This window comes from Ranitomeya imitator, chromosome 1 (genome assembly GCF_032444005.1).
Source record: "Ranitomeya imitator isolate aRanImi1 chromosome 1, aRanImi1.pri, whole genome shotgun sequence".
Taxonomy (NCBI): domain Eukaryota; kingdom Metazoa; phylum Chordata; class Amphibia; order Anura; family Dendrobatidae; genus Ranitomeya; species Ranitomeya imitator.
The window spans coordinates 758658659-758680787 of NC_091282.1; the positions used below are offsets into that span (position 1 = coordinate 758658659).

The 22129-nt window shown below is 47.7% G+C and overlaps 1 protein-coding gene across 1 annotated transcript in view; it reads left to right on the plus strand.

The window, feature by feature from the left end:
* The window catches only part of KLHDC2 (kelch domain containing 2), a 44276-nt gene that overhangs the window by 9888 nt on the left and 12259 nt on the right, over positions 1-22129 (plus strand). Inside the window, exons 3-9 of the mRNA XM_069735221.1 lie at positions 3839-3956; positions 4063-4178; positions 13358-13436; positions 20782-20865; positions 20962-21042; positions 21133-21191; positions 21731-21840. Coding sequence (XP_069591322.1) covers positions 3839-3956; positions 4063-4178; positions 13358-13436; positions 20782-20865; positions 20962-21042; positions 21133-21191; positions 21731-21840 — 647 coding nt within the window. The remainder of the gene's footprint in view (positions 1-3838; positions 3957-4062; positions 4179-13357; positions 13437-20781; positions 20866-20961; positions 21043-21132; positions 21192-21730; positions 21841-22129) is intronic.

A 22129-nucleotide genomic window follows, 5' to 3' on the forward strand; every position in this document is an offset into this window, starting at 1 on the left:
TGATTGTGGGAAGAGGAGATAAGAGGGGAGTAGAGAAGGAGATCTTGTGAGGATCGGAGGTTGTGTGCAGGAGACTAGGTCACAGATGTATGGAGGAGACAGGTTGTGGATGACTTTGTATGTCATGGTTAGGCTTTTGTACTGGAGTCTCTGGGTAATGGGGAGCCAGTGAAGGGATTGACAGAGGGGAGAGGCCGAAAAATAGCAGGGGGACAGGTGGATTAGTCGGGCAGCAGAGTTTAGAATAGATTGGAGGGGTGCGAGAGTGTTCGATGGGAGGCCACAGAGCAGGAGGTTACAGTAGTCTAGGCGGGAGATGAGGGCATGGACTAGGGTTTTTTCAGATTCTTGGTTTAGGAATATACGGAACCATGAAATATTTTTGAGTTGAAGGCGGCAGGAGGTGGAAAAGGCTTGGATATGTGGTTTGAAGGAGAGATCAGTGTCAAGGATTACCCTGAGATAGCGAGCTTGTGGGACTGGGGAGAGTGGGCAGCCGCTTACTGTAATGGATAGGTTTGTTGGGGGGTCGCGTGAGATGGGGGAAAGACAATGAATTCTGTTTTGTCCATGTTAACTTTTAGAAATCTAGCGGAGAAGGATGAAATGGTGGACAGACATTGAGGGATTCTGGTTAGTAGGGAGGTGATATCTGGTCCAGATATGTAGATCTGTGTGTCATCAGCATAGAGATGATACTGAAAAGCGTGAGATTCTATGAGATGTCCCAGGCCAAAGGTGTAAATGGAGAAGAGTAGGGGCCCTAGAACTGAACCTTGCGGGACTCCGACAGATAGGGGGGCGAGGTGAGGAGGTGGTGTGGGAGACGCTGAATGTCCGGTCTGTTAGGTAAGACGAGATCCAGGATTGGGATGAAGACTGTGGCGAGGTTTGGGATGAAGTGGGATGGGATCGGGTCAAGTGCACATGTGGTGAGATGCGATCCTTGAGAGTAGAGTGGAGAGTCGATCTTCTGTAATGGTGGAGAAGTTGGTTTTGGAGGTGGAGGGCTGGGCAGCTGGGAGGAAGGGCTTTGGGGGTTGTTGACTAAAACTGTCTCTGATGTTATCAATCTTCAGCTGAGATAAGTGGGGAGGGAGGAGGTGCTGGGGGACTAAGGGGAGAATTGAAGGTGTTGAATAACTGCTTAGGGTTGTGAGACGGAGGATATGCGAGATGAGAAGTAGGTTTGTTTCACTGTGGCAAGTGTGGTCTTTAAAGTAGTGACGGACTGTTTGAATGCGATGAAGTGCTAGTTGGAGTGGGATCTTTTCCATCTGCGCTCGCTCAGCAGCCCTGGAAGCTCGCCTCAGTTCTTTGGTCAGGCTGGTGGGCCAGGGCTGTCTGTTGATTTTGCGAGTTTTGGTATGTGTGAGAGGGGCAAGAGATTCCAGAGCTACAGCTATTGTGATGTTATATAGAGCGGCAGCATTATCCGCATTATGTAGAGAACTAATGTCTGTGAGAGGGAGGAGGGATTCAGAGAGTGAATGTAGATCAAGGTGGTTAAGATTTCTGCGAGGGTGTGCAAGTTTGTGGGGTGGGGATTGTAGACAGAGTGGAGAGGGAAGAAGAATGTAAGTAGATTGTGGTGAGGAAGAGGTAAGTTAGAGAGGTTAGATAGGGAGCCGAGGTGGGTGAAGATGAGGTCCAGTGTGTGGCCATCTTTGTGAGTGGCTGGAGAAGACCATTGAGTGAGGCCGAAGGAGAAAGTGAGAGATAGAAGTTTAGTGGCAGCTGAGAGGGAAGTATCAATGGGGATGTTGAAGTCTCCCATGATGATAGTGGGGATGTCCGCAGAAAGGAAATGAAGTAGTCAGGTGGTGAAGTGGTCAAAGAAGGTGATAGCTGGCCCTGGGGGGCGGTAAATAACAGCCTGTTGGAAGGGGAGTAGATGCGCACAGAGTGCACTTCAAAAGAAGGGAGGGTAACAGAGGGTGGCAGTGGGATTGGGGTGAAGGAGCAGTTATCTGACCGGAGAAAAATAACTCCTCCGCCATGCTTGCTGCTGGGGCGGGGTGTGTGAGAAAGGTGAAAGCCACCATACGAAAGTGCAGCAGGAGAGGCTGTGTCAGAGTGGGTGAGCCAGGTTTCGGTGATGGCGAGGAAGGAAAGCTTGTTGCGGACAGAGCGAGCGTTCCACAGAGCTCCTGTTAGTGGGACTGGGGAAGTAGGGGCTGGGCGGACAGGTATAAGGTTAGAGAGGTTACGGAAATTTGTGATGGAGCGTGGATAGGAGGTAGAACTTACTGTGGGGATGTGGTGAGGAGGACCAGGATTTGGAGAGATATCACCAGCAGTGAGAAGGAGCAGAGAAAGTGTTAGCAGGTGGGAGCAGGAGAGGACATGAGGTGGCTGTCTGTGCTTGGAGATAGAGGATTGTATGTTGAGGAAAAGTTCTGAGGAGGAGGTGAGATGGATGAGGATGTTTAAAGAAGAGATGAACAGTTCCTTACTAGGTGTAGGGATTAGGGGAGTTAGCAGAAAGTGAAGGATTATAGGGGTGAAAGTGAAAACAAACATTGTTTACAGTGACTGTCCAGTTACCTTCAGTTCCCTTCTGGTTCAATTCTGGTTTTAATTCTATGGAACTTTTGGTTGGCCTACGCCTTTCCGCCAATCCCAATGTTGAAGACTCTACGGAAGATCTGGGAGGATCTGGTCCCAACCATCCTGGTGGCCTCAGTGTGGCCAAGGAGAGAAGTTAGTTCAACCTCATTGTCGAGTTGCATATAGACAGCCCAGTTCGCCTACCGGTGGAAGCCGACCTTCTACAAGGACCCCTTCTTCATCCAGAACCTCAGATATTGAATCTAGCTGCCTGGCTACTGAGGCCCAAGTGCTAAAAGCTAGAGGGCTTTCAGACACAGTAATTACTACCCTACAGAGATCTAGGAAGCCAATTCCGAATGCTATATATAGTAAGGTATGGAAGAAGTTTTCATCCTTCTGTCTCCAGAATCTGTCTGATCCATTCCATCCAAATATCCCGCTGGTGTTGGATTTTCTACAGTACCTGGCTCAGGGCATGACACCCCTGGCTGGGGTCAAGGCCCACTCTACAAGGTCCACATTGGTCTTCTGGGCAGAAAGAACAGGCGTTTCCGCCGAGCAGATCTGCAGGGCTGCAACTTGGTCTTCACTACATACCTTCACAAAACACTATAGATTGGACTTATTGTCCAATAGGAATCTAGTCTTTGGCCAGAAAGTACTCCAGGCCATGGTCCCCCCCCCCCCCCCCGGTAATTCTGTTTCTAGGAACCTTCCACATCAGCACTAATTCCCTTCCAATGTTCCTTGGTGTATTCCGGGGAGCTTAAAGGTAACCAGCGCTATGGTGTTCGTTATAAGTCACTGGCGAGTAGGAGGTGGGAGGGGCTTTTAACCTCTTTGTCTCCACACCCTAATGGGGACAGGAAGCACAATCTCCTATGCTGTCGTGGAAGGTTTCTAGAAACCGAATTACCGGTGAGTCTAATTCTATTTTTCTTTTTTCTTACACAGATCAAAATTTGATATTTCCTTAATCGTATGGACCTGTTGGATCTTATTACCAGGTCTTTATTAACTTAAACACAAATTCCTGTAAAAATCAGAGGCAGAGTTTTGGTGTTTTGTGTCACTATTTTATCGCACTGCAATCTCCCCACCCTCTACCCGTTTTTCTGTAGATTATATTGTAAAATTAATGGTGCAGTTCAAAATGACACCTCATCCTGCAGGAACAAGTCAGTGTTGTACTTAATGTCTGCATTTTTAATTTTTTTTTTTTTTTTTACCTGAATGAAATTTATATTTATCTGTAGTTCTTCTATAATGTGCCATGATATTACAGGCAAAGAAGGAAAACCAAGGGAACAGTCCCCCCATCCATGTCTGGAAGCTGTGCCACATGCGTGGATGGTGTGCTGTACCTGTTCGGAGGTCACCATGCCCATGGGAACACCAACATGGTGAGTGCTTAACCCGGGTCAGGAGTGCTGCAAACCATTGTGGGATAGCTTACTTGATTATGATTGTGTATTATTATTATTATTTATTTATTTTTATTTTTTCCAGCTTTTCATGTTAAATTTGAACTCTAGAGACGGTGATCTCTTCTGGGAAATGATAGAGTATAAAGGACCTCCGCCATCTCCCAAGGATAAACTTGGGGTGTGGGTGTATCAGTACAAGTGAGTGTCTGCATTGCTTTAAATATCATTATTTTTTTTTTTTTTTTTTTTTTTCCTTTTGTATGTGAATTCTTTTCTCTTATTTTTAGCATAGGCTTACCTTCTCCATACAAGACGTATAACTAGAATGTTTGGGTATTTTTCGTCTATCTTGGCTTGCATTCACACATGTTAGTGTTGCCATCCTAGAGGAATGGACTGTTTTCCTAGCTACATCCATTTTTCTCCTCTGTTTTATTCACTGGAGCAAGTATAAATTGTCTGGGGCTTTTTTTTATTCATTGACTCTTAGCAATGGATCATTTAATGGGAACCTGTCAGCAGGATTGTGCACAGTAACCCACAGACAGGTCGGCACAGTTATACTGATTACAGTGATACCTGGTGATGAAATCTATCTTGTGGTTGTTGGGTATATCATTAACTCAAAACTGAAAATAAAGATTACTCAGGCTTCAGGGAGGCCTGTGGAGGGTCTTGATAATAAAGGAAAAAAAAACTTTTTTACTTAGTTACAGCAGGGTTTTTGCTCACTTTTTTTCTTTCGTAGGTTTTATAGGTATTCATAATGCAGACTGCTGACAGGTATCTGATTTCTCACCGACCTTCCCTCTAGTTTACATAATGAATATATGTATGTACTGGAAAAAAAAAACCTTCTGCAAGCCGGTGCTGGCCGTGGCACCTGCTCTGCAGCATAATTGTATGATTACTGTGTTTATAATTATTGTGCTTGAGGTTATCCTGACAAAAAAGAAAAAAATAAATCCATTTGAAAATGGCGCTTGCCTGTGCAGTAGCAGCTATCGGTGTACACAGAGATGATCCTATAGCTGCTGTTGCACAGGCCCTGCCATCTTGCTAGAGAAAAAAAAAATCCTACTCCAAGATGGCATCGCCCGTGCCTTGCACAGTTGCAGCTATCAGATCACCTTTATATACACTGATCGCTGCTACTACATTTTCAAATGGATATTTATTTTTTTAAATCTCAGGAAAAGTTAATTCACATTGTGATTATGCTGCAACGCAGGGGCCACAGCTGCCACCTGCCTGCAAAAGGTTTTTTCAATATGTACATATAATATTCAATTAAACTAGGGGGGCAGGTCAGTGAGGGATCAGATACCTGTCAGCAGTCTACATTATGAATACCTAATCAGAGCACCACATGAAGACCCACCCCCCCCTTTCTCCCCAAAGGCCGCCCCGGTGCACGAGAATATCATTAACTAAAAACTGAAAATAAAGATTACACAACAACCACAACATGAATTTCATCACCAGGTGTCATTGTAATCAGTAGAATGGTGCTGACCTGACACTGTGTGCACAGTAACCTACACAATCTTACTGACAAGTTCCCTTTAACCACTTAATGACCGCTGATAAGCCTTTTCTCCATCGCCACATTGGGGGACACAGGACCGTGGGTGTATACTGCTGCCACTAGGAGGCTGACACTAAGTAAATACAAAAAGGGTTAGCTCCTCCTGCAGTATACACCGCCCACTGGCTCCAGATAATACCAGTTCTTGCTAGGAGGCACACTGCTTCTGTTTTTTTCCAGACGTTCTTATTTTTAACTTTGCGCAAGAGGATGAAGGGGGCGACGGGCCCTTTTAAGGGGGTCGGTCTCCCCTGAAACATCAACAGGCGAGCACGGACAGTTTACTCCCTGTACCCTCTCCTGCGACGTGGGATGTTCGGCCGTGACTAGCCTTATGAAATCCTATGGGAGCGAACCCTTAGGATACACAGAGACACTTTCCATGGGTACAGTCCGGCCACCCTCCCTCTGCACCACCACTAAAGAACGGCGGTGCTGCAAGGAGCTTCCCAGTCCCTCTCCACCCCCTCATCAAGAGGGTGGCGGATCGAGGTTGACTGCATCCCCCCCCCCTCATACCTCGCCTGAAGAGGACCACAAGCGGTGAGTCTGGCAGGGGTGGGGGGGCTCCCGAGCGTACCGCAGGCTCGGCCGCATTTTGCGGTTCGGGCACCGCTAATTTAGTCCCCAGCTTCGGCCTCAGCTAGGCCGCGTTCCGCCCACAGCGCGCTTCAGGCGCGATGGCCTGCCCACCGCTTCAGCGCTTCTTGCACACTGCGAGAAGCGCCCTACAAACTCTCGGCGGCCATTTTTGATGCGAGGAAACCTTCTGAACGCCGGCTGCACCTTCTCGATCACAGCACTAAGACAGGACCTGGGTGGATGCGCTACACCCTGACACAGGCCCCCATACACCTGCACACAGTGCTCCACCTTCTAGCTGCACAGGTGCCCCACAGCCCTGCACGGAGGTTAACTGACATGTCTCTGCCTAAACCCAAAAAGTCTGCAAAAACAGTGTTCTTCACTTATTGCACCTCCTGTCAGGCTGCGCTACCAAGCGGGCATACTGCTCCGCTCTGTAATGCTTGTGACTCTAAATGCACTCGCGTTCCCTCGCCGCAAACAAGCCCATGGTGACCAGTCCCCCTGAGTGGGCTTTGTCACTTTCGCAATCTATGGCTTCTTTGACTAAAGCTAGGATCCAACCAGGAGCAGGACCACTAATCCGCCTGTTCAGGAACCTCCCCCTATGGCTGCAGAATCTTCAGCCTGCAGGGGCCGCTCTCACTCTAAGCACAAGCAGCCATCTAGGAAGCGTGTCCGTAGCTCGTCTCCCAGGCTCTCTGGTGCCTCGGCGTCCGTTAGCTTCGCTTCCCGCTCTCGCTCCCCAGGCACCTCTTCCGACCAGGACTCTGAACCTGAGTCTGATGGGCCTCTAGATCTGGAGTCGCCAGGTTATCGGAGCACTATAGATAGTCTCATTGAGGCCGTCAACCAGTCCCTTCAGGTTGATGAGGAACCGGCGACCTCAAGTATGGATAATTCGGTGTCTTTCAAAAGGACCAAACGTACTCACAGGGTGTTTGCTAATCACCCGGAGTTCCAGGACATAGTCCAGCGACATAGGGAGCGTCCAGACAAACGCTTTCAGGGTCAGAGATCTCTGGAGTCCAAATATCCTTTTTCTCCTGATCTCCGCAAACAATGGACAGAATCCCCTCCTGTGGATCCTCCTGTCTCATGTTTGTCCTCTAAAACTATCCTATCCATGCCGGATGGATCTTCTATGAAAGATCCCACAGATCGCCTAGTTGAGTCTCGCCCATTCAGCTTTTGAGGCTTCAGGCTCGGTACTCTTTCCTTCCTTCGCTGCTACCTGGGTAGCCAAAGCCGTGACTTGTTGGGCAGACTCTCTGCATAAGGCCTTACAAAACAGTGACCTTCCTCCTGACATAGCGGAGCTAGCAAATCAAATTTCCTTGGCTGGCAATTACTTAGTAAACGCTTCCCTGGATGCGGCGAACTGCTCTGCACTTACGGCTTCACACGCTGTGGCGATTAGTAGAGCGCTATGCCTGAGGAACTGGTGAGCGGACTCCGTATCTAAAAAGTCCCTCACATCTCTGCCATATCTCAGTGGCCATCTGTTTGGTGAAAAGCTGGACAAACTGATTTCAGACGCTACGGGGGAAAAAAAGTACTTCCCTTCCCCAGCAGAGATTCAGGCAAACGTTCCGACAGCCACAGGCTCGTTTTCGGCCCTTAAGTGGAACTTGCGCATGGCATTTCTCAGCCAGTTCCCCTGGTTCGGGGTGCAGCGCCGGCAGAGACAAAAGCCCTCAGGCTTCATACAGGCCCAACCATTCATGGAGGGGCTGCTCCACACAGTCTAGGTCTAGGGGATCCAGACCCCAACCATCTTCTTCTAAATGACTCGCAATCTTGTTCGGACGACACCAGCAAAGTAGGCAGAAGCCTTCTCTTGTTTTGTCATGCCTGGCTCGCAGTTGTTCACAACGAGTGGGTCAGGGATCTGGTGTCCTCCGGTTACAAAATCGATTTTTTTTCCTCCCTCCTCCAACCCGGTTTTTCGCTTGGGCTTTTTCCCAGGCCATCCAGTTGCTCCTACAGGACGAAGTGATTGTCCCTGTCCCAGAGGACTAAAGGTTCTGCGGCTTTTAGTCAAATCTGTTTATGGTCCCCAAAAAGGATGGAACAATAAGGCCCATCCTGGACCTAAAACTCTTGAACAAATTTGTCAAAGTCCATCATTTCAGGATGGAATCTCTCCATTCCGTCATTGCCTCGATGGAACACGGCAAATTCTTAGCATCCATCGATATCCGGGATGCGTACCTCCACATGCCAATCTTCCCACCTCCATCAATGGTTTCTTTGCTTCGCCGTCGGACAGGACCATTTTCAGTTCACGGCCTTGCCTTTCGGCCTCGCTACAGCCAAAAGAGTTTTCACAAAGGTCATGGCGGCTGTCATGGCCATTGTGAATTCTCGGGGTCTAGTCATGCTTCCCTACCAAGATGACTTACTGGTCAAAGGCCCATCTTTCCGAGCCTGCGAGGAGTGCGTCCGCATTTCCTTGGATACTCTTTCTCGGCTGGGCTGGTTGATCAATTTAAAAAAGTCATCTCTTGTTCAAGCTCAACGGATCTCCTTCCTGGGCAGGGCCCTGGAAACCTCCCTAGGGTTGGTGCTTCGTCCTCGGGACAAGGTCCTGGCTCTTCAACAGGGGGTCTAGAAGCTTCTTCAGCCATCCCCCTGTTCCATCCGTTTCAGCATGAGGATTCTCAGGAAGATGGTGGCCGCAATGGAGGCGATTTCATTTGCGCAACTACACCTCCGTCCCCACCAGCACGCTCTGCTGGACGCATGGGACGGGAGCCCATTTTCCCTCGACCAACTGTGTCCTCTCTCTCTCATCGGGTCAAGCAGACACTCCAATGGTGGATGCTCCGATCCTCTCTTCTCCAAGGGAGGTCCTTCCTCCCAGTACATTGGCTGGTAGTCACTACCGACGCCAGCCTCCTAGACTGGGGAGCGGTCTTTCGCCATCACACTGCGCAGGGAACCTGGACTCCTCACGAGTTTAATCTTCCAATCAATATCCTGGAGATACGATTCGGCTGTCCCTAAACCGGTTGCACCATCTCCTAGCAGGCCGCCCCATCCGTATCCAGTCGGACAATGCCATGGCTGTGGCTTATATAAATCATCAGGGGGGCACCCGCAGCCGAGCTGCAATGCACAAGGTAGAGCACATCCTTCACTGGGCCGAACACAACCACTCGGTCATATCGGCCGTTCACATTCCAGGAGTTGAGAATTGGGCCGCGGATTTCCTCGGCCGGCAAGGCCTTGCCTCATGAGAGTGGTCTCTCCATCAGGACTTATTCCAACAAATCTGCCTTCGTTGGGGTACTCCGGACGTAGACTTGATGGCTTCCTGGTTCAATGCCAAGGTACCTCAGTTTGTGGTCTGGTCCTGGGATCCCAGAGCAATCTGGGCGGACGCGCTAGTTCTTCCTTGGAGTCGGTTTCGCCTCCCTTACCTGTTCCACCCCCCCCTGCTTCCCAGAGTCATCAGTAAGATCAGGGCAGAGGGTGTCCCGGTAATTCTCATCGCCCCGGATTGGCCTCGCCGGGCGTGGTATGCAGAGCTGGTCCAGCTCATCGCAAACGTTCCTTGGCGCCTACCAGATCGTCCAGATCTACTTTCTCAGGGCCCGAACTACCACCAGAACTCAGGGGTCCTGTGTTTGACAGCATGGCCGTTGAATCCTGGGTTCTGACTCAAGCGGGTTTTTCCCGTGAGGTAGCTTCCACCTTGATCAGTGCCCAAAAGCCGTTGTCATCACACATCTACCATCGGACCTGGAGGATTTTCTTTGAATGGTGCAGAAGCAGAGGTCGCCCTCTGATGGTTTTCAACATCCCTACCATCCTGGATTTCCTCCAATCTGGTCTGGTCTTGGGGCTTTCGCCGAGTTCCTTAAGAGGCAGGTCTCGGCCATGTCAGTCCTATGTCAACGAAAAATTGCTTCCAAACCACAGGTCAGAACGTTCTTTCAGGGAGTCTCTCACGTGGTGCCTCCTTACAAAGCGCCTCTAGAGGCTTGGGACCTTAATCTGGTCCTAGGTGTCCTACAGCAATCTCCCTTTGAGCTGTTGCAGGACATCTCTCTATCTCTTCTTTCATGGAAGGTGACCTTTCTCGTCGCCATTACCTCGATCAGACAAGTCTCGGAGTTGGCTGCCCTTTCCTGTCGGGTGCCGTTCCTTACGTTCCACCGGGACAAGGTGGTCCTCAGACCGTCCCCTACTTTCCTCCCGAAGGTGGTGTCTTCCTTCCACCTCAATGAGGATATCGTAATTCCGTCTCTTTGCCCTACTCCAACGCACCGCGTGGAGAAGGCTCTTCACTCCTTGGATCTTGTTAGAGCTCTCAGGAAGTACGTGTCCAGGACGGCATCTTTTCGACAGACTGATGCTCTGTTCATGCTCCCGGCGGGGCACCGGAAGGGACTGGCCGCTTCTAAGTCGACAATCGCCAGTTGAGTTCGGTCGACTATTCAAGAGGCTTACCGCATCATAGGCAAGCCTATCCCTGCGGGCCTCAGGGCACACTCCACTCGGTCGGTGGGTGCTTCCTGGGCCATTCGGAATCAAGTGTCTGCAGAGCAGGTTTGCAAAGCTGCAACCTGGTCTAGCCTGCACACCTTTTCAAAGCATTACAATGTCCATACTCGGGCATCTTCAGATGTAAGCCTGGGTAGGCGTATTCTGCAGGCAGCGGTAGCGCACCTGTAGACATCAGGTGCCATAAGTTTACACTGTTGGCTTTTTGATGTCCCACGGTCCTGTGTCCCCCAATGTGGCGATGGAGAAATAGGGATTTTTGTGTACTCACCGTAAAATCTTTTTCTCCGAGCCACTCATTCGGGGACACAGCACCCACCCTTTTTTGGCTTGTTGCCTATGAGAAGTGTTATAGTCTCTGACTTGTTGTTCCTACGGTTAAATCTTGTTAATCTCCTACTGCTTGGCTACAAACTGGTATTATCCGGAGCCAGTGGGCGGTGTATACTGCAGAGGAGGAGCTAACCCTTTTTGTATTTACTTTAGTGTCAGCCTCCTAGTGGCAGCAGCATACACCCACGGTTCTGTGTCCCCCAAAGGATTTTACGGTGAGTACACAAAAATCCCTATTTTATGGGCTGGGGTTGAAGGTTAGGGTCATGAGTAGGGCTGTGATGGGGTTGGAGTTAGAATTGGGGTGTTTCCTCTGTTTAGGTACATCAGGGGGTCTCCAAACGCGACATGGCGCCACATTTGATTTTTGCATTGAAAAAGTCAAACGGTGGTCCCTCCCTTCTGAGCTCGCCATGCACCCAAATAGTGGGTATCTGTGTACTCGGGAGAAATTGCATAACAAATTTTGTGGTCCGTTTTTCTCCTGATAACATTGTGAAAGTAAAAAAAAATTGGTTCCAAAGTAAATTTTTTGTGAAAAAAGTAATGTTCGTTCATTTTTTTCCTTCCACATTGCTTTAGTTCTCATGAAGCACGTGAAGGGTTAAACTTCTTGAATGTGGTTTTGTGCACCTTGAGGGGTGCAGTTCTTAGAATGGTGTCACTTTTGGGTATTTTCTGTCATATTGACACCCCCCCCCCCCCCCCCCAAAAAAAAAAAAAAAGAAAAAAAACTCCGTTCAAATGTGAGGTGGTCCCTAAAAAATAAAAAATAAAATTTTTTTAATTTTGATGGAAAAATAAGAAATTGCTGGTCAACTTTTAACCATTTATGATGGCCTAACAAAAAAAAATGGTTGCAAAATTGTGCTGATGTAAAGTAGACATGCGGGAAATGTTGTTTATTACCTACTAGATGGTGGCCCGATTCTAACGCATCGGGTATCCTAGAATATGCATGTCCACGTAGTATATTGCACAGAGCCACGTAGTATATTGCCCAGTTGCGTAGTATATTGCCCAGTGACGTAGTATATTGCCCAGTGATGTAGTATACAGCACAGAGCCATGTAGTATATTGCACAGCGACGTAGTATACAGCACAGAGCCACGTAGTATATTGCCCAGCCACGTATGTCACAGGTTAAAAATTAAAAAATAAACACATACTCTCCTTCCGATCCGAGGGCCCCCTGTAGTTCTGTCGCCTGTGCACGCGGCAGCTTCCGGTCCCAGGGTGTGATGACGTCGCGGTCACATGACCGTGACGTCATGGCAGGTCCTTCTTGCGCAGGTGCACAGGACCTGTGATGACGTTGCGGTCACATGACCGTGACGTCATGGCAGGTCCTTGTCGCATACCATCCTTAGCACCAGAACCTGCCGCTTGCATGGAGCGGTCACCGGAGCATCGCGAAAGGTGAGTTTATAATGATTTTTTTTTTTTTATTTATTTTTTTTTAAATTATTTTTAACATTAGATCTTTTTATTATTGACGCTGCATAGGCAGCATCAATAGTGAAAACTTGGTCACACAGGGCTAATAATGGCGGTAACTGAATGAGTTACCCGCGGCATAACGCGGTCCGTTACCTTTGGCATTAACCCTGTGTGAGCGGTGACTGCGGGGAGAATGGAGCGGCCGCCGGGCACTCACTGCAGGGGAGTAGGGAGGGACTAATCGGACTGTGGCCGTCGCTGATTGGTTGCGGCAGCCATGACAGGCAGCTGGCGAGACCAATCAGCGACTTGGATTCCATGACACAGAGGCCGCGACCAATGAATATCCGTGACAGAAGGACAGACAGACAGACTGAAGTGGCCCTTAGACAATTATATAGTAGATTTGATTTATGGGCATAAAAATTTAAAGTTGGAAAATTGCAAAATTTTCGCCTAATTTCCTTTATTTTTTTTCCATAAATAAACGCAAGTCATAACGAAGAAATTTTACCACATGAAGTACAATAGGTTGAAGCATTCCAGGGTTATTACCTCATAAAATGACAGTGGTCAGAATTGTAAAAATTAGCTTGGTCATGAAGTATAAAATTGGCTCTGTCACTAAGGGGTTAATAACATGAAACCGATGGAAAAGTGAAATACACTGTCTTCTGTTTTACATGGATCCCAATTGACTTTAATGGCCGACTCTGATGCAGGAAAAGGTTGAGGATCGGACCTGCTCTGAGTCTCATGGACTGGATACACAAATCCATTTTTAGTGAAACTCTCTGGGTCCTTGTGCTGTGTGACAAATAAATGGCCGTCACAAGGACCAGTGAATGCAGCCTTATCTTTTCCCAGTGTCCTCTTATGTGAAGAGGCTGCAGCTATCATGGCTCTTCTTTCTTCCAGGCTTATCTACTTTGGCGGATACGGTTATTATGAAGATGATCCAATTGGGACATTTGAATATGATGAAACCTCTTTTGGAGTACGTATATTATATTGGATATTAATCCTGTTTTTGAATTTGGCTTATGATGTGGAGAACTGGCCGCCTGCTCGGGGGAGGAAAAGCAGGAGAGTCCGTCCACACACATGGCAACAGGGGCATGTGTCTGTATGGAGCATCTATGGGGCCATAATCAGCATTTGTGCAGCACTATATGGGGCAAATATCTTTATGGAGCATTTTATGGGGCCATTATTAACCTTTATGCAGGATTATATGGGGCATATTTTAATATGGAGCATCATATGGGGGCATCATATAGGGCTCCTGATTCAATATGGATATTCAAAAACACTGAGGGTATGTGCACACGTCAGGATTTCTTTCCTGACAAAAAAAGGATATTTCTGCCAGAAATCCGCATGCGGTTTTTTTTCGCGTTTTTTCATGCGTGTTTGACGTGTTTGGTGCGTTTTTCCCAGATGCATAGAATAGCAGGAAAAACGCCGAAAATCCGAAGCTTTTTTTACCGCAATGCTTTTTTTTTTTTTTTTTGCTGAAAAAAAAATGCATCATGTGAACAAAACATGCAGAATGCATTCTAAATGATAGGCTGCATAATGTATGCGTTTTTAAAGGAGATTTTATAGCGTTTTTTACCGCGAAAAAAACCTGAACGTGTGCACATAGCCTTAACCTACTGATGTCTCAATTAATTTTACTGGTATCTATTTTTACTTTTGACATTTACCGGTAGCTGCAGCATTTCCCACCCTAGGCTTATACTCAAGTCATTAAGTTTTTGTGGCAAAATTAGGGAGGTCGGTATAGATATAGATATATCTATATATCTATGTATGTAAAAGTTTAGGACTTCATATCCTTAATGGACGAAGCAAGGGCGACTCCTTAGGAAGGTATACACTAAACTCCCATGTAGTGAGGAGTGTAGTAGATTACGTCATTACAGATCTGAACCTGGCAGATGTCCGCGCCTTCATAGTCACCCCACAAATGCACCTGTCAGACCACAGCCAACTTCTTCTGTACATGAAATCTACAGAGAAACCATCCACTCAGAAGCCACAGCAGAGCGGCCTCTTCACCCGGCCTCCATCCTATAAATGGTCCAAAATGTCGGCACTAAAGTATAAAGAAGCTTCCAGCAGACCTGAAATACAGCGGATGCTCCACCACTTCCACAACCTCGAGTACATGCCAAACCCAGAGGGAGTGAGCCAAGCCGCAAAGGACCTCAACAATATATTCTACGCAATGGCCAGACTGTCCGACCTTAAAGTCGACTACAAGAGACCAAAATAAACATAGGTCAATGGCTGGTTTGACAGAGAATGTAAAGCTGTACGGAAGACCCTGAGAACAGCCTCCAACAAGAAACTCAGAGACCCCAACCACCTGGGTCTGAGGGAAGCCTATGACATACAAAAGCAGTACAAAACCATCCTCAGGAGGAAGAAGCAGAGTTACATCTCTACCAAGCTTTACCAACTCCAAGACGCCCTCCAAGACAACTCCTTCTGGGAACTATGGAACCACATGGGCACCAAAGACAAGAAAAACAACCATATCCAAAATGGCAACCTCTGGCTCCAATACTTCAGAGATCTCTATAAAGACATTCCAAAGGAAGGACTAAGCCAAGAACAGGAAAACATAATGGCGAAACTAAAAGCAATGGAGGAAAAAATCAAAAACTTCCAAAACCCGGTGGATACACCTATAACACTACAGGAAGTAGCCGAGAGACTCTCCTCCATAAGATGTAGAAAAGCCGGTGGCCTGGATGGAATCCTACCAGAAATGCTGAAGTTCAGCCCACCAGAAATACAGGCTGCAATGGTTAAACTCTTCAATATTGTGCTGAGTGCCAGCTACTTCCCTCGTACCTGGAACCAAGGCCTCATCACACCCATCCACAAGACTGGGGACAGGTATGACCCAGCCAACTAGAGGCATATGTGTCGGCAGCAACCTGGGAAAACTGTTCAACAGTATCCTGAACAAGAGGATCCTCACCTTCCTCACCGAGCACAACGTCCTCAGCAAGAGCCAAGCAGGGTTCATGCCGAACCACCGCACCACTGACCACATCTATACTCTGCACAGCCTCATTCAGAGACACGTTTACAATACAAAGAATGGGAAGATATATGCCTGCTTTGTGGACTTTAAAAAGGCCTTTGATTCAGTGTGGCACCTGGGCTTATTCCCAAAAATGTTGGAGAGTGGAATAGGAGGAAAGACCTACGATGTCATCCAAAGCTCCTACACCGAGAACCGCTGCAGCGTGAGTGTGAATGGCAGAAGAACGGCTTATTTCCAGCAGAGCCGCGGAGTCAGACAAGGCTGCAGCCTAAGTCCAACGCTCTTCAACATCTACATCAACGAACTGGCTACCGCCCTGGAATCCTCCTCAGCACCAGGTCTCACCCTCCACGACGCTCAGGTGAAATTCCTGCTGTATGCAGATGACCTGCTGCTGCTGTCACCAACCGAGAAAGGCCTCCAGGACAACCTGAAAATCCTAGAGAAATTCAGCTCCACCAGGGCTCTGCCGGTCAACCTAAAGAAAACCAACACCATGGTGTTCCAGAGGAAAAAGAGAAGATCAGACCAGCACCCATCATTTGTCCTCAACAACTGCGACCTCACAGGAACGGACAAATATACCTACCTGTGCCTAGAGATTCACCGGTCAGGGAGCTTCAAACAAGCCGTAGAGACCCTGAAAGACAAGGCCTGCAAAACCTTCTATGCCATCGGAAGGAAACTCTACCATCTGAAGCCACCAGGGAGGGTCTGGCTAGAAATCTTCGACTCCATCATCGCCCCAATCCTCCTGTATGGCAGTGAAGTCTGGGGTCCTCACACCTACCCAGACTGGTCAAGGTGGGATTCCAGTCCAACAGAAATATTCCACCTGGAATTCTGCAAGCGCCTTCTCCAGGTCCATCGGAGCACCTCCAACAGTGCTTGTCGGGCCGAGCTGGGCAGATTCCCTCTACACCTAACAGTTCTAAAGAGGGCGCTGTCATTTCGGGGGTCACCTGCATAGGAGCAATCCAAGCTCCCATCACCATAAGGCTATGTTCACACATTGCGGTTTTTACCGCGGAAACGCGGTGATTTTGCAGCTGCGGGTCCGCAGCAGTTTCCATAGTGTTTACAGTAACATGTAAACCCTATGGAAACCGCAAACCGCTGTGCACATGCTTCGGGAAAAACCGCGCGGGAACGCAGCGGTTTACAACCCGCAGCATGTCACTTTTTTGTGCAGAATCGCAGCGATTCTGCACCCATAGAAATGCATTGATGCGCTTACTTCCCGCATGGGGCTGTGCACACCATGCGGATAATGTGCGGGTGGTACCCGGGGTGGAGGAGAGGAGACTCTCCTCCAGGCCCCGGGAACCATATTTGAGTAAAAAAATAAAAATTAAAATAAAAAAATCATGATATACTCACCTCTGAAGTCTCAGCGCTGCACGCGGCCGTCCGGTCTCAGGTTTGCTATGCGACCAGGACCTGCGGTGACGTCTCGGTCACATGACCGTGACGTCACGAAGGTCCTTCTCGCACAGCATCTTTGGAACCGGACCACCGTCTGCAGCGCCGAGGAGATCGGGACGTCAGAGGGTGAGTATATCATGATTTTATTATTTTTAACATTACTATTGATGCTGCATATGCAGCATCAATAGTAGGGGTAAAATCCCGCAGCGGAACCCGCAGGGCAAACCGCGATAAACCTGCAGGGCTAACCGCAGCGGGTTTGCCCTGCAGATTTATCAAACCCGCTGCGGGAGAACCCGCAGGGACAGGATGCTATGTGTGAACATAGCCTAAAGCCCTGATACATGTAGGTGAAACAGAAAATCCAGAACCCTCAGAACAGCCCAGCCAAAACCAACCGGACCAGAACACCAATCACAACAACCTGACAAAAGCCGGAATCGGGAAGATGGCAGACGAAGGCCAGGAGACGTATGTCAGTGACTGGAAGAATATCAACTCACAAAAACTGATCATATACCGGAGTCTACAGAGAGACTACAGACTGGCCCCATATCTGGAGAAACTCCCGGACCCCAGAGATTGCAAGATCCTGAGCCGATATAGACTCAGTGCCACAGTCTGGCCATCGAATGTGGCCGACACAGGCAGAACTACAAGCCCAGGGAGGAAAGACTGTGCCAACACTGTGATCAGGAGGCCATAGAGGACGAAACCCACTTCCTGCTACACTGCTCCAAATACTCAGCAGTGAGGGACACTCACCTCAGGAGACTCACATCTCTTCCCGGACTTCATCACCATGAAGGAGGAAGAGAAAACATTTATCCTGCTGGGAGAAGAAGAGAGAGCAGTGGAGATAGCAGCACGGTATGTGAGCGAATGTCATAGACTGCGAGGAAGAGAACTATGATGCCATGGACTATAGCCCCCCACCCTGGATCTGCCCCCATCCACCTTCCCTATGCCATGGACTATAGCCCCCACCCTGGATCTGCCCCCATCCACCTCCCCTATGCCATGGACTATAGCCACCACAATGGACCTGCCCCCATTCACCTCCCCTATGCCATGGACTATAGCCCCTACCCTGGATCTGCCCCCATCCACCTCCCCTATGCCATAGACTATAGCCCCCACCCTGGATCTGCCCCCATCCACCTTCCCTACAGCTCCTACACAACATCCCCACAGTCCCTATCCCTATTGCCTTCATACACTTGCTTTGGCAAAACTGATGTGTATTTGGTCCTGCCAATAAAGCTTCTTTGAATCTTGAATAAATAAATATATACAGTTAGGTCCATATATATTTGGACAGACAACATTTTTCTAATTTCGGTTATAGACATTACCACAATGAATTTTAAACAAAACAATTCAGATGCAGTTGAAGTTCAGACTTTCAGCTTTCATTTGAGGGTATCCACATTAAAATTGGATGAAGGGTTTAGGAGTTTCAGCTCCTTAACATGTGCCACTCTGTTTTTAAAGGGACCAAAAATAATTGGACAATTGACTCCAAGGCTATTTCATGGACAGGTGTGGGCAATCCCTTCGTTATGTCATTCTCAAATAAGCAGATAAAAGGCCTGGAGTTGATTTGAGGTGTGGTGCTTGCATTTGGAAGTTTTTGCTGTGAAGTAAACATGCGGTCAAAGGAGCTCTCCATACAATTGAAACAAGCCATCCTTAAGCTGCGAAAACAGAAAAAACCCATCCGAGAAATTGCTACAATATTAGGAGTGGCAAAATCTACAGTTTGGTACATCATGAAAAAGAAAGAAAGCACTGATGAACTCATCAATACAAAAAGACCTGGGCGCCCACAGAAGACAACAGTGGTGGATGATCGCAGAATAATCTCCATGGTGAAGAGAAACCCCTTCACAACAGCCAACCAAGTGACCAACACTCAGGAGGTCGGCGTATCAATATCCAAATCTACCATAAAGAGAAGACTGCATGAAAGTAAATACAGAGGGTTCACTGCACGGTGCAAGCCACTCATAAGCATCAAGAATAAAAAGGCTAGACTGGACTTTGCTAAAAAAAATCTAAAAAAGCAGCACAGTTCTGGAAGAACATTCTTTGGACAGATGAAACCAAGATCAACCTCTACCAGAATGATGGAAAGAGAAAAGTATGGCAAAGGCGTGGTACAGCTCATGATCCAAAGCATACCACATCATCTGTAAAACACGGCAGAGGCAGTGTGATGGCATGGGCATGCATGGCTGCCAGTGGCACTGGGTCACTAGTGTTTATTGATGAAGTGACACAGGACAAAAGCAGCCGAATGAATTCTGAGGTATTCAGAGACATACTGTGTGCTCAGATCCAGCCAAATGCAGCCAAATTGATTGGTCGTCGTTTCATACTACAGATGGACAATGACCCAAAACATAAAGCCAAAGCAACCCAGAATTTATTAAAGCAAAAAAGTGGAATATTCTTGAATGGCCATGTCAGTCACCTGATCTCAACCCAATTGAGCATGCATTTCACTTGTTAAAGACTAAACTTCAGACAGAAAGGCCCACAAACAAACAGCAACTGAAAACCACCGCAGTGAAGGCCTGGCAGAGCATCAAAAAGGAGGAAACCCAGCGTCTGGTGATGTCCATGAGTTCAAGACTTCAGGCAATCATTGCCAACAAAGGGTTTTCAACCAAGTACTAAAAATGAACATTTTATTTAAAATTATTGAATCTGTCCAATTACTTTTGGTGCCTTTAAAAACAGGGTGGCACATGTTAAGGAGCTGAAACTCCTAAACCCTTCATCCAATTTTTATGTGGATACCCTCAAATGAAAGCTGAAAGTCTGAACTTCAACTGCATCTGAATTGTTTTGTTTAAAATTCATTGTGGTAATGTCTATAACCAAAATTAGAAAAATGCTGTCTCTGTCCAAATATATATGGACCTAACTGTATATGCCCCATAAGATTCTCCATAGAGTAATAAGCCCCATATGCTGTTGCTGCGATATAAAAAAAAAAAAAAAACATACCTCTCATCGCTCAGGCCCCCAACACTTGCGATATTCACCTGTGCCCGTTCCACCGCCTGTTCAGGCAGAGGGCGTGCACTAACCACGTCATCGCGCCCTCTGACCTGAAGGTCACAGCCAGGGGATGCGGAAGGCCGAGCCCAGCGGTGAAACGGGGACAGGTGAATGCTTGCCCTCCCCCGTTATACTCACCTGCTCCCGGCACGGTCCCTGCTTCTCACTCACAGATGGTCTCGGCGTCGGCAGCTTGTTCCTGTGTTCAGCGGTCACTGGTACCGCTCATTACAGTAATGAATATGCACTCCATGCCTATGGGAGTGGAGTCGAGTCCATATTCATTACTTTAATGAGTGGTACCACGTGACCGCTGAGCACAGGAACAAGCTGCCGGAGACCATCAGAGATGCAGGGAGCGCGGCAGGACCAGGTGAGTATGTGACAGCTGCCGCTCCCCTTCCCCTGCCAACCCCCTGGGACAATGACTCGAGTATAAGCCGAATGGGGCACATATAGCCTAAAAAAATTCTTCGGGTCATGAGGATGGCCTCTCCACCAATCCGATATTGATAAATTAGTTTAAGGGTAGACCATCAGCATACATCCCCCTTAGCTCTGAGGATATGCCATAAATGTCCTTGGAATACCCCTATGAAGCAACATTAGGATGTGATGCACCTGCAGAGGTGAGACCACCCACAGCTTTCCTGCTGGCACATGAGATGTTTTTCTTTGACAATGGAATACAATGTGGACAAGGAGTCATGTACTTCTCTGTATGATTTGTATACTAATCCATCACTGATCCCGTAATTAGTCTGTGTCTGGTAATCTCCAGAATATAGGACTTCCCCGAGGTTGGAACAATCACGTCCACGCTTTTCATCTAGACAGCTTCACCTGGCATCGCATTGTGACCACGGTAATAATTACTTATGTCCACAACTTCTATAGGAGGAAATAATTGTATGAACCGTACAAAAAAAAAAAACTGCGCAATCGCCAATCTTCTCTACAGGGTAAAAGTCCCTCTCCTCGAGCAGCGCATGCCTGCGCCAGTGTTGGGAACAGAGGCTATGTGTTTGGTGGTAGATACAGGGTGAGTGCCACTTTATACAGCGGAGAATCTCACATGGCCTTTGTGTTATTAGAAGAGTTACCTGGGAACCATTTTCCTTTTATTTTCTAGGACTCCAGAATGAATGATCTTTATTATCTGAATTTTGACACCTGGGAATGGCATGAAGTGTAAGTAATGCAGTATATATCTGCCCTTTCCTGATCTGTCATACAATGCTGCCCTTTAATAACAGCACGGTATGGGAATACGTCAACTCTACCAGTAGTACAAATGGCAAAAAAAAAAAGTCCGGATGTTTCTCAATAAAAAAAAAAATACTGTGGCCTTGTAGTTACAGTATATGTGGACTGTAATTACGAGGGGCACATTGAAGCCGGCCATACATGCTTCTCCAGAAACCGGACTGACAGCAAGCTCAAAGTGTCACACGGGTGTCTGCTGAATCCGGATGGTCTCTGGGTGTGAGTACACCGGGCCCTGTGCAAATTCAGAGGAATGGCTCCGCCGCACACAGTTAGATTTTGTACCAATTTTCACATAATGACTCGGATGCAAAAAAAAAAAATGGAGTCCACAGAAGCCTAGCCACCTCCATCCCCAGCTGCCATGCTGCTTTCCCGCCTTCACTCATTTCCATTATCAGAATAGGCATAACTAAACAGATGTGTTTAATTTTAATCTAATTCCTTTCATTCCTTGATTGCAGAATTCCTCAGGGGGTAATTCCGTTGGGCAGATCCTGGCATTCATTAACAGGAGCCTCCCAAGACACTCTGTTTCTCTTTGGTGGATTTACCACTGACAAACAACCATTGAGTAAGTCTTTGAAATCATTGCACTCACCCCCGTTAAAAAATACTTATCTCCCTCTAAAGGGTTATTCACATCACTGTTGTAGAGTGCACCTCTCCCCTTCCTTCTGGCTTCTTACTAACCGGGGTCCGGGTGCTCCTGATTCGGCTGGTGGCTAAAACCTTGCTGTCTGATGCTGCAGCAATAACAGCTTTGCCTCTATCATTGAAGGAACATTGGGCTGCCCGGATCCAGCTATCAGTGCATCTTCACAACAGCCCTTACAAGCTCCATAACACAGGGCTTGTAAGCA